Below are 12473 nucleotides of genomic sequence, written 5' to 3' on the forward strand. Positions count from 1 at the left end.
AAAAGAACCAAGATCTCATGCCTCCCACCCTTGTGCTTTAACCCCAAGATCATTTTTCCTCCAATTCCATCAAGTTTCACTGTCTGTTCCTAGAAGCTGTATCTCTGATTCTGATGTATTGCTCTCCCTAGGAGGCTAAAAGGGCTTGTAGTTTTCAGTTTCAAAGTCTTTACTGTAAACTGCTTTGTCCATAAACAAAGTTTATTGGAGGACTAAGGGCATACGTATACAGAAGTGACAAATATTTCCAGATACTCAAGTGGATATTATCTGCCCAGGCTTCTTTTGGCCAACTTCCTTTAATGTATCTGGTTCCAGCTCTCCCTCAACAAGAATCTGGCAACATGAGCAAGTCTTTCCCTCATCTGTCGCAGCTTAACCGCCACCAGATTTTACAGCTTTGTAAAAGGATCACATAGCTTGCAGCCAGGCAGCCTCTGTATTGCCAACCCAAACTTTCCAAACTCATGAGTCAGGACCCCAAAATCACAAAGCTGCCTTCAAAATCACAAGATTTAAAAAAATGGATTGCATGTTTTTTCTTTTTGTTGTTGAACCTTTAGGGTACCCTCAAGTCACATGTTCAAGCTTTTCTCTGCAACCATGAGGGCTAGAAAACTTTTTTTTTTAAATGAAAGCTGAGAATCTCATGTAACCACATGCCTCAATGAGCTGAAGCTTTAAGTAAAACATTAAATAGCGCTAGACTTATAATAAAATCGCAAGAGTTGGCAACACTAATTTGCCTGCCACCTCCCAAAGAGCTATTGTTATTCTACCTTATTCTTCTCCCTTTCTTGACAGCTTTCCAGAAACTCATCAGCTAATAGTTTTTTACTGCTGTCCTGGGTTCTGCTTCTCTGAGCCTTCAGGTAAATTTGTAATGTACGTGATAGGAAAAAGTTGAAATACTACATTTATACTATGGTAGATGTGATATATCTTGACTAGGGCTGTCAACCGATTAAAAAAATTAATCACGATTAATTGCACTGTTAATAATAGAATGCCATTTATTTAAATATTTTTGGATGTTTTCTACATTTTCAAATATATTGATTTCAATTACCACAAAGAATACAAAGTGTACAGTGCTCACTTTATATTATTATTTTTTATTAAAAATATTTGCACAGTAGAAAACAAAAGAAATAGTATTTTTCAATTCACCTAATACAAGGACTGTAGTGATATCTCTTTATCATGAAAGTTGAACTTACAAATGTACAGTTATGTACAAAAAAAATGCACTCAAAAATAAAACAATTTAAAATTTTAGAGCCTGCATGTCCACTCAGTCCTATTTCTTGTTCAGCCAATCGCTGAGACAAACATGTTTGTTTACATTTGCAGGAGATAATGCTGCCCACTTCTTGTTTACAATGTTACCTGAAAGTGATAACAGGTGTTTGCATGGCACAGTTTAGTCAGCATCGCAAGATATTTATGTGCCAGATAAGCTAAAGATTCATATGTCCCTTCATGCTTCAACCACTCTTCCAGAGGACAGATGTCCATGCCGACGATGGGTTCTGCTTGATAATGATCCAAAGCAGTGCGGACTGACGCATGTTCATTTTCATTATCTGAGTCAGATGTCACCAACAGAAAGTTGTTTTTCTTTTTTGGTGGTTCGGGTTCTGTAGTTTCCGCATCAGAGTGTTGCTCTTTTAAGACTTCTGAAAGCATGCTCCACGCCTCATCCCTCTCAGATTTTGGAAGGCACTTCAGATTCACTCACGTTGGTGCCTTCTTTGCGTTTTGTCAAATCTGAGGTGAAAGTGTTCTTAAAATGAACAACATGTGCTGGGTCATCATCCGCGACTGCTATAACATGAAATATGCAGGTAAAACAGAGCAGGAGACATACAATTATTCCCCAAGGAGTGCAGTCACAAATTTAATTAATGCATTTTTTAAAATGAGCATCATCAGCCTGGAAGCATGTCCTCTGGAATGGTGTCCAAAGCATGAAGAGGTAAACGAATGTTTAGCTTATCTGGCACGTAAATTCCTTGCTATGCCGGCTACAAGAGTGCCATGTAAATGCCTGTTCTCACTTTCAGGTGACATTGTAAATAAGAAGCAGGCAGCGTTATGTCCTGTAAATGTAAACAAACTTGTTTGTCTTAGCGATTGGCTGAACAAGAAGTAGGACAGCGTGGGCTTGAAGCTCTAAAGTTTTACATTGTTTTGATTTTTGAGTGCAGTTATGTAACCAAAAAAAAGATCTACATTTGTAAGTTGCACTTTCATGATAAAGATCTTGCATTATGGGACTTGTATGATTTGAATTGAAAACTATTTCAATTGTTTATCATTTTTATCATTAAAGACTAACAGATTTATTTGGGCATAAGCTTTCATGGGTAAAAATCCCACTTCTTCAGATGTATCTTCACTCCATGCATCTGAAGAAGTGGGGTTTTTACCCACGAATGCTTATGCCCAAATAAATCTGTTTGTCTTTAAGGTGGCACCGGACTCCTTGTTCTTTTGTGGATACAGACTAACACAGCTACCCCTTTTATGCTTGACATTTTATCATTGTTTATCAATTCAGTATTTCTTTGTTTATCATTTTTACAGTGCAAATATTTGTATAAAATATAATATAAAATGAACACTGTACACTTTGTATTCTGTGTTGTAATTGAAATCAATATATTTGAAAATGTAGAAAAGCATCCAAAAATATTTAATAATTTTCAATTGGTATTCTATTTTTTAACAGTGCAATTAATATCAATCAATTATTTTAATCTCGATTAATTTTTTTAAGTTAATCGCGTGAGTTAACTGCAATTAATCGACAGCCCTAATCTTGATTTTAATAAGTCTTTTGATACTGTCTCACATGACCTTGTCATAAACAAACTAGGGAAATACAACCTAGATGGAACTACTATAAGATGGGTGCATAACTGGTTGGAAACCCATCCTCAGACAGTAGTTATTAGTGGTTCACAGTCAGGCTGGAAGGACATATTGAGTGGGGTGCCACAGGGATCAATTCTGGGTCTTGTTCTGTTCATTATCTTCATAAATGATTTAGATAATGGCATACAGAATACACTTATAAATATTATGGACTATACCAAGCTGGGAGGGGTTGCAAGTGCTTTGGAGGATAGGATTAAAATTGAAAATGATCTTGACAAACTGGAGAAATGGTCTGAAGTAAATAGGATGAAATTCAATAAGGACAAATGCAAAGTCCTAAATTTAGGAAGGAACTATCAGTTGCACACATACAACATAGGAAATGACTGCCTAGGAAGGAGTACTGCAGAAAGGGATCCGGGGGTCATAGGTGATCACAAGCTGAATATGAGTCAACAGTGTAACACTTGCAAAACATGCAAACATCATTCTGGGATGTATTAGCAGGAGTGTTCTAAGCAAGACATGAGAAGTAATTCTTCCGCTCTGCTCTACACTGATTAGGCCTCAACTGGAATATTGTGTTCAGTTCTGGGTGCCACATTTAAGGAAAGATGTGGACAAATTAGAGAAAGTCCAGAGAAGAGCAACAAAAATGATTCAAGGTCTAGAAAACATGACCTATGAGGGAAGATTAAAAAAATTGAATTTGTTTAATCTGGAGAAAAGAAGACTGTGAGGGGACTTGATAACAGTTTTCAAATACTACAATGTTGTTGTAAGGAGGAGGGAGAAAAATTGTTCTCCTTAACCTCTGAGGATAGGACAAGAAGCAATAGGCTTAAATTGCAGCAAGGGTGGTTTAGGTTGGACATTAGGAAAAAATTCCTGTCAGGATGGTTAAGCACTTGAATAAATTGCCCAGGGAGGTTGTGGAATCTCGATCATTGGAGATTTTTAAGAGCAGGTTAGACAAACACCTGTCAGGCATGGTCTAGATCAATGGTTCTCAAACTAGGGCCGCCTCTTGTTCAGGGAAAGCCCCTGGTGGGCCGGGCCAGTTTGTTTGAGAACCACTGGTCTAGATAATATGTATTCCTGCCATGAGTGCAGGGGACTGGACTAGATGACCTCTCAAGATCCCTTCCAGTCCTACAATTCTATGATTCTATGATTAATGATCATTCTTTGCTACTGTCTTCCCCCATTCAGTGACAGGGCATGTTCCTATCACACTAAGAATCTTTATTTTCTGAGTCATATTTGTCTCTTCCATTCATGAGTTTCTTTCACCAAACCTTAGGAGGTCTCGAGGAAAAACTATTATCTCAAATTCTTTCTTGTTTCGAAAAGTGCAGGTTATTCAAAAGATAACATTATTCAAAACTGAAAATGAAGTGAGAGATCTTAACCAGATATTGAAGTATGAATACAATCAAACCTCAAGAAATCTTGTAAGAAAATTGAGGAAAAGTGGTGTGCTAAATATATGAAAATTCTAAGGTCATTTCCAGTTAAGGGCTTGAAATGCACTAGCAACTGTTTTCCAACACATGGCTGGGAGGCTACAGTGGTCAAATCCATGCTATCTATTTGTAACATGTGAGCTAGTATATTTATGGGTGGAATTGTTTACTAAAGCAAAGAGCAAATAGGTTTTTAAAAGCCCTTGGATTACATGTCTTATACAATCTGTTTGTACTATAAGTAAACAACATATTTTATCCCCACCCATCAGTCTGCCAATATCTTCAACTCTATCCTTTCCTCTTCTTAACCCTTTTGCTTAATTTTAATCTTGTACATCCTCCTGTACCACCCACATTCATTCACCTTTGTACAAAGATCATCTCTATGAATTTAAGTCCAGCTACTGATGAGATGGTGGTACAAATCAGAGTACACTGTCCACTCACAGTTGTGGGTAGCCCAGCTTACTACCTATGGACCAGATTGTGATACTCACCTTGAATAGTGCCTTATTCCACCAATGATCCCATTAAAATCCATGGGGCATCTCATGTGTACATGCTCCTTAGTGTCACTAAGAGTGGCAGAATCTGTTTCTATGGAAATACGCTATGTAATGCAGAAAACATCCTTTTTTTTTTAAAGGCAAAAAATGTGCTTAATTCTCCCCGATCTACCTACAGCCTAGTACCTTCCTCTATTTCTTTCAGCTGTAGTAAATCCATGAACCATTTCGATAATCAGGAGGGTAGTTTTGAATTGGATTGAAGAATAGAAAGGAAGCCATGAAAATGATGGAAGATAAAGGTGATCTGACTCTTGCTTCCTGGAGTGACAGACTAGTCAGGCAGCCTGAAGTTTAGAGAGCAGAGATTTAGGAAGACCATAAAAAATGGAACTGCAGCAGTCAAGATAGGAGGTGATTAATGCTTGGATAAGGATGTAAGCAATAGCAGAGAGGACATGGTAAGGACAAATTCTGATTATGTTCTGAAACTGGTGGTAAGCAGAAATACAGACAAGGGAAATGTGGAAAGTAAAGTAACATGGGAGGTTAAAGATGACGCTGAGATTTCTTGCTTTGGAAGCAAAGTTAAGGCCTGAGTTAAGGAAAGTGATAGCTGAATCAGAAACTTGGGGGCAAAAGAGGGCCATCTTACCCAAAAGAGAGTCTTGATTATTGTATGTATTCATTAATAGTCTTTGATGTATTCATTAATAGAGTTATTATTGTATAGCTTGGATCTAAAAGTCAAGACAGTAATATAGACAGCTTGGTATCCTATATGTCAAGGTGCTGAATTCTTCTAGTGAGATATATGCACTGACTGCATTAGGAGTTGATGGTACTCAGCACCTCATGTACCCCTTCCAACCTGAACATCTTGCAGGATCATGCCTTTAGAGTTGATGGAGATGGAAATTTGGGTGCCATGTACAAAAGCCTTGAGACTTTATTACCAATAAAGAGATTAATTTACTACCGCCAATCTCCCTCGCCTAATACTGTATACCTATTCCTTAGCTCATTCACTTTACTCCTCTAACCTTGGTCTCCTGTCTATCCTCTGCCCTTGCCTTCCCACTATTGTGTATAATCGTGTCCCAGGTTTTGTTGTTGTTCCCTATACTCGTCTCATAACTTACTGTACAACCTTGCTTTTCTCTTTATTTTATAATTGATCAGGTCAGTGTACATGTACGGTACAGGTCTGAAGGGTGCTTAAAGAAGTATAAATTGAATTCTATACACTATCAGTGAGTGTTAAGTGGGAAATCATGATAGCTAATAATCCAAAATACATTTGGTTTTCTCTTTAATTTTGTGATATACCCTGTCAGTGATATCAATTTCTGAGACAATACTGCTTGTGAACAAAATGTGAGCGTAACAGTATTCTTCAAGTTACAGCAGATGAATCTTATCCCTGTTAGTGAGGTTTGCCTAAATGGCAGTCACCTGGAATCCTGATGGTCCAATTTCCTACTGTAATTTGTTTCTAAATGGGGCTAATTACTTGTTCTTTTTTTCTACAGAGAAACTGAGTGATAAAATATCTTGTTGCAAAAAGCACTCTCCGAAACAAATCTATACCACATTATTTTACTTACTCTTTTTTTACTTATTTAATAAAAACCTGTTACTAAGTCTCTCTGCCTGCCCTCCCACAATATTCACAAAACCATTCATCTCTACATGATGCAGCTGCAATCATATATGAAGGCCTGGAAGAATTAGATTTTAATTTTTTTTGTACTTTTGACAGATAATATTGCTGCTTGTTTTAAAGGTTTTAAAATATTTTTATCAATTTACATTTTCATAGTTGCAGGAAATTATGGGGAGGGGTCAGACAAGACAATTGTGTTTTAACAGCTATAAAGCTTTAACTTTTCAAATCTCAACATCTACTGTAATTAAATAATTGTTGTCTGACCATCAAATTGTCAATATCGTGTCAAAATATACAAGGTAAATATCCTTAAATAAAACTCTAATAAATTCACAAGCTGCATTTTTCTTACTTTGTCTGTCCGTACATTTTGATTATTATCAATGGAAATATTTTTTGTCTGTGTACAGTGTACAGTAAAATTGATGTTTACCAGCATTTGCTGATAAAAATCTAATAGTTCCAAGCTTAAATATATGCTGTTCAAAGTGAATGATGGCATCACCTCTATAGCTGAAGGCTATTACACAAGCTACAATTGTGACAGCTCCAAAGTTTGAGTGGTCATCAGGGATCCCACTTTTCAGTGATAAGACCCCCCAAAATTCTCTAATAAAAAAACATAAAAATCTGCATTTGTCTGCAATTGAAATGAAACGCTGAACTTTAGTTTCTCTAGCCACAATATACGTAGGTATCAGTTGAACACATTATTGATATAGTTACAATTTTTAAGTTGACAGCTGAAGTCCCACTGCCTGGGGCTGACAGTTCATGCCCCATCCATTCTCCTAATTATCCAAATTTTTGATGATCAGTTCTGGCCCTGGTCCCAATTAGATTAGATAATTGGGGTTTCACTGTATATGGGTTTTTCCCCCCACAAAACGTAAAAACTAAAGATTCTCTGTAAAAGTGCAAATTCCACATTTTTCCAAGGCAAGCGGATTTCTAGGATCCCTGGTGATCATGGCTCTCGCCAGTGTCCGTAATTTACATAGGATATAAGCCTGGGGACTACTGAATAGACATAAGTGTCTCAGAAGTTACAGTTAGTATTGTCATGGCAAATCTGTAAAGAACATAGACTCCTCCTTACAGGTAGTGTAAAACAAATACCGTTTTTGGAACTTACTATGGAGAGAAATGGAAATTGTTAAATAATTTTAGATTCAGATTTATCTTAGACCATAGTTTTCTTAATAGTTTGGTGTATATTAACATTGTCACATAATAAAGTTCATAATTGGTCATTAATTACTGCTGTTTTTTACTTATAATGATTTAAACCTTACTTTTATGTTTTTAAGTAGCCCTATTGTTATACTGTGTTGTAGTTATTATTGTATGTATTTTATAATACAGTACTGCCCCGATGCCTGCCTCAGTCAGGATTGGGCCCACATTGTGGTGAGTGCTGTACAAACCCATACAAAGACACAGACCTTGCAATGACAAGCTTACAAATAAATGCTGTACTACAGTATTACAGTACTGCAGTGTTACCTATATTTAGAATGTTTACCACAGAAAGGTATTTATACAGAAGGCAGCAAGGCCATTTCCTGAGCCTTTTGCTGGATGAATACAGAGTCTGGCTGTAACTCCGTGGCTCAGCTGGTCTCTGAGCTCAGAGAGTGCTAATCAGCTCGTGAAGCAGGAACAAGACTCAGATGTCTGAATCCAAACTAATCAAAACATTTATTTTCTGAGAAAATTATTGGCGGTCTCTGAGGCAAAATATATCTCTGTCTGTCTGGATGTCTCTTTGCCATCAATCTCTTTTTCATTATCTTTGACCTCATGTTGTATTGCTACATCTCAGAAGCTAAAAAGGGTTAGACTAGGTCAGTACTTAGATGAGAAACCTTCAAAGAACACCTAAATGTGGAAGAAACCTATTCATTAAGCTGGAGAGACAAGGTGGGTGAGGGTAATATATTTTGTTGGCCCAACTTCTGATAAAAGATATTACCTCACCAACCTTTGTCTCTCTCATGTCCTGGGACTAACATGGCTACAACACTGCAAACATTCATTAAGTGGCTCTTTTTCTGAATTAGTTTAATGTGGTGCTGTCTTTGGATGAGCTAAGAAACCAACCTGTTCTTTTCGTAAACAAAGAAATTCATTCTCCAATGGGGTCAGGCTGGCATCGTTTTACCAGCACCAAATTCACTTTGATTTAAAAGAAAAGCAATCATATTTCTTACTACTTGTGCAAAAATAGTTATGTGCAATCAAGCACTTACGTCGTAATTCAAATCTTATGCCGGTGCTAGATCCCATAGCCTAAACTTCTATTTGGAAAAGAATTGGCCCCACTAATTCTAACCCAAAAGAAGGTGCTTCTTGCAAGACAATGAGATAGTAAATGTTCAGAAGGCAAAAGAGCTTCAGTTCACTATAAGGTACAGGAGCTTACTTTTTGGTGAATATAACACTAAAATATTTAAATTAGTATTTTTTCTTTTTATATTGGAGTTTATGCAATATATTCAAGTGAAATTATTGACTAAACGAGATCAAACACTTCGCTTTCACCCAGAGTGCCAACACATTCATACTCCAAAATGGCAAGAAAATAATTTCTAAAATGCTATGAATGATGTTTGAATCAAGTAATCACTTCCTTACAGGATGTGTAGAGGAAGATTCTCTCCTTGGATGGGCACGTGGCTGTCATTAGTGTAACAGGAAACCACTGGCACACATCTGAGAATCAAATTTGACCCAGAGATATATAATTTTAATACCACTACATAATAAAAATTAATATCTTATATTTCCGTAATGCCTTCCACACCAAAGGATCCTAAAGTATTTTCAAAAGCTACAAGGTATACAAATAAATGTATCTAGTTTCCTATTATACTAATCTGAAGGGTGTCTCAATAATAATAATAATTAATTAATAATGGGCCAAATATTGAAGTCCTTACTCAGTTAAAACTCTCACTGAAATCAATGGAAGTTTTGTCTGAATAAGGGCTAGATAAGGACTTGATTATTTGGTATATTACTTATTAGTTAATAAAATAATTAGCAGTTAAGTACATACACATTTTTTAAAGAAATCAAGTTAAAATGGTAATATTTAAAAAAAAAAGTAAACTGTCCTGATGTGTAAATATTGTCAGTGAAAAACTAAACTAGAGATGGGCCAAGTTGCAAAGTTCAGCGCTTTCCCATCTGAACTTTGCAAAAGTCTAGATCTAAAGTTTTGTTTCAGCCCATCAGAGATACTGGCTAGCTGCAAACTTTGGATCTGAACCCAGATCTGAACTTCATAGGCTTGAACTTTGGATCTGAACCCAGATCTGAACTTCATAGGCTTGTTGGTGGGAGTAGCTGTCACATCCAGTGGGAGTGTTTGTGGGCCCATCTCTACACTGAACTAATTCAAAACCCTTTTGTACAGTGATAGTTAATGTTCTGTGCTCCTTTTTGATATTTGCATGCAACTCCAATTAGCCTCAGTGGTAGTTACATCTGAGCAATGAAGGAAGAAAAGACCCTGATTTCTTATGCAGAATCTCCTATAAAATTCAGCCAACTGGTTGCAGAAATGCAAGTGATTGTTTCAATGGCAAGTTATTTCACAACTCTGAATCAAGTTGAGTGTCAAGCTCTGATGAAATCTGCTAATTGGACTGTGAAAATTAAAATACATCCCCTTCCTTTAAAATAAAATGTTCAAAAAGAGAATTTTAAAAGAGCTACCTGATAAGAATGTTAAATTAATAAAAAAAATTACCTGATAAGTGATGTGGACAAAAGGTGGCTCCTGAAAAGATGGATATGCTAGAGATAACCTCTTTCCATTTTTAGTGGAGTCTGTTAGTTCAGAAAGGTGCAGCTGTAACTCAGTGAAGCTGCCACAGAGTCTTTCTAGATTCTTGGATATGTGACTTGCTCCTTTTTCACTTGGCAAGTTGTTATTTTTAGGAGAAACAGAAATTTCTTGAAACACATCCAGCTGCACTTTAGGAGAAGCTGGTCTGTTGGAAAACCTGGTTGGTGTACCAAGTCCAAAGAGGGCCACTGACCGATTAATTGGCTCAGCATCCAACGTTTCCAAAGCAATGGATGGGTCACCGGAGACCCTTTTTTCATCAAGGTCACTCACACTTGATGATGAGCTTCGTTCATAACTGGGACTCTTCACTTCTTCTATAAGCCTTCTCCTGCCACTAGAGGATTGAATTATAGTGCTACCTGGTATTAACAGCTCCCTGCTCAAGGGTTGATCTTCCATGGCAAGATTTTCAAAGAACTTCCGTTTTCCAAGAGTATTTATGGAGGATTCAAAATTAGAAAGCAGATTCTGGGTGGCATCCGACGGCACTGAAAAATCTTCTTCAAATATTAATTCTTTGATCATTAAACGAATAATGTACCTTTCTGAACTTGAAGATGGAATGAGAGCAGGGTCAGTGAATTTCTGCTTTCCAATCAAAATCAACAAGAGTTTATCTGTCAAGAAGCACAAACCCTTCGGTCTTTCACTTTTCTCCAATTGGATTTGTTGAATATTGGGCATGCAGGAAGAGGTTACCGAATAAACCAAAACAATGTTACAAGTATTGGAAGCTACTGCCACAATCTGAGCTCTAGGGTCAAAAGCTATTATATCAGGGACCAGAATGCCTGGGATGCTGACTTTTCGGGTGGTCGTTACCTTTCTCTCAAAAGTCACCAAGATCAGGTATGAAGAGTCTTGATTGTTTCCTGGGACATAGTCCTTGCGTCTCAGAGGAATGAGAGGACTGGGATCAGATCTCCGACGGTTTGCAAGGATATGGGTCAAATCCACAGGACCTGATGAAGAAGAAGCTACTGAATCAACAGCCACTGATTTTTCTGAATCTATTGATTTTCTTCTTAGGTCCATGGAGTATTCCTCATCCCCAAGTGCCAGAGTAGACTGTGAAGTTAAAGAACCTGTTTCAGTACCAGATGGCACATCAAAAGTAATGCCTGCATTTAAGCCGCAGATCTTATCTAACGGAAGCTCTGTGGCTACAGCAATTTGGAAATCTAAAGTAGCTTCTATAGCACAGATATAACCACCCACATCAAATATTGGGCAAAAGAAGCAAGCATTTAAAGCTTTCTGAGCATCATCCCATATGTAAGAATGAAGGGCACTGCCTATAGCAACCACTAAGCGATTACCATCTTTAGTCCAGCAAGCGCAGTGGATGAGACCACTGCTTTTGATATCCGCCTTAACCCTGGAATTATCAGAACGAACAGCGTGTAAAACTGAGGCGTCCCGTTTAGTAAGCACAGCCAAAATATCCTTCTTGGGATGCCACACACAGCCCTGGGGAAGCATTGGGAATGGCTCACCCATTTCACAAGTCTGAGAAACCAGGAGCTTTTTCTTTTCCAAAATGTTATAGCTCACCTGCCAAACAGTGACATGTTTTTTATGCTGAACAGCAAGCAGAGCTGGTGTGTCTGCAGCACAACATGAGCCCCAGTAAAGTCCATGAACATGTTCAAACTGACCAATTACACTCGAGTCACCAAACTTGAGTTCTCCATGATGAAAATGTAAAGCAGTCAGTGCCACTTGCTTCCCATCTGTCCAGGCAATTCCATGCACAGGATGTATGGCCTGATACAAGGCATTAAGGCCAGTTCTTAGAAGTTTTGCCTTTCCCAACTCCATCCTTTTAAACTTCCTCCCTAGAGGTGATTGTTCCAAGGTAAAAAATCCACAGGATTCAGTTGAGCATCTTGATAAGGAAAATGAGTCCCTCGGCTGTTGAGTTGTTTCCCGGTAGGTGAATCGAGCCGATTTTTTTTCTAATAAGCAAGGAGCCTGAAATGCAGACTCCTTCACACTGTGCTCTTCTAAGGATAAATCCAGGTGAAAGATGCTTTTACTATGCTTTTCCCTGGGAGGAGTTATACTCTTCATGTGATGTCTAACAA

General features: G+C 37.6%; 1 protein-coding gene across 1 annotated transcript in view; it reads right to left on the bottom strand.

Annotated features, from left to right (window-relative positions):
* The window catches only part of LOC128834291 (WD repeat and coiled-coil-containing protein-like), a 32990-nt gene extending 20783 nt beyond the window's left edge, over positions 1–12207 (bottom strand). The window contains exon 1 of the mRNA XM_054022900.1: positions 10285–12207. Coding sequence (XP_053878875.1) covers positions 10285–12207 — 1923 coding nt within the window. The remainder of the gene's footprint in view (positions 1–10284) is intronic.
* Between the last annotated feature and the right edge of the window lie 266 nt (positions 12208–12473).

Source organism: Malaclemys terrapin, chromosome 3 (genome assembly GCF_027887155.1).
Source record: "Malaclemys terrapin pileata isolate rMalTer1 chromosome 3, rMalTer1.hap1, whole genome shotgun sequence".
Lineage (NCBI taxonomy): Eukaryota > Metazoa > Chordata > Testudines > Emydidae > Malaclemys > Malaclemys terrapin.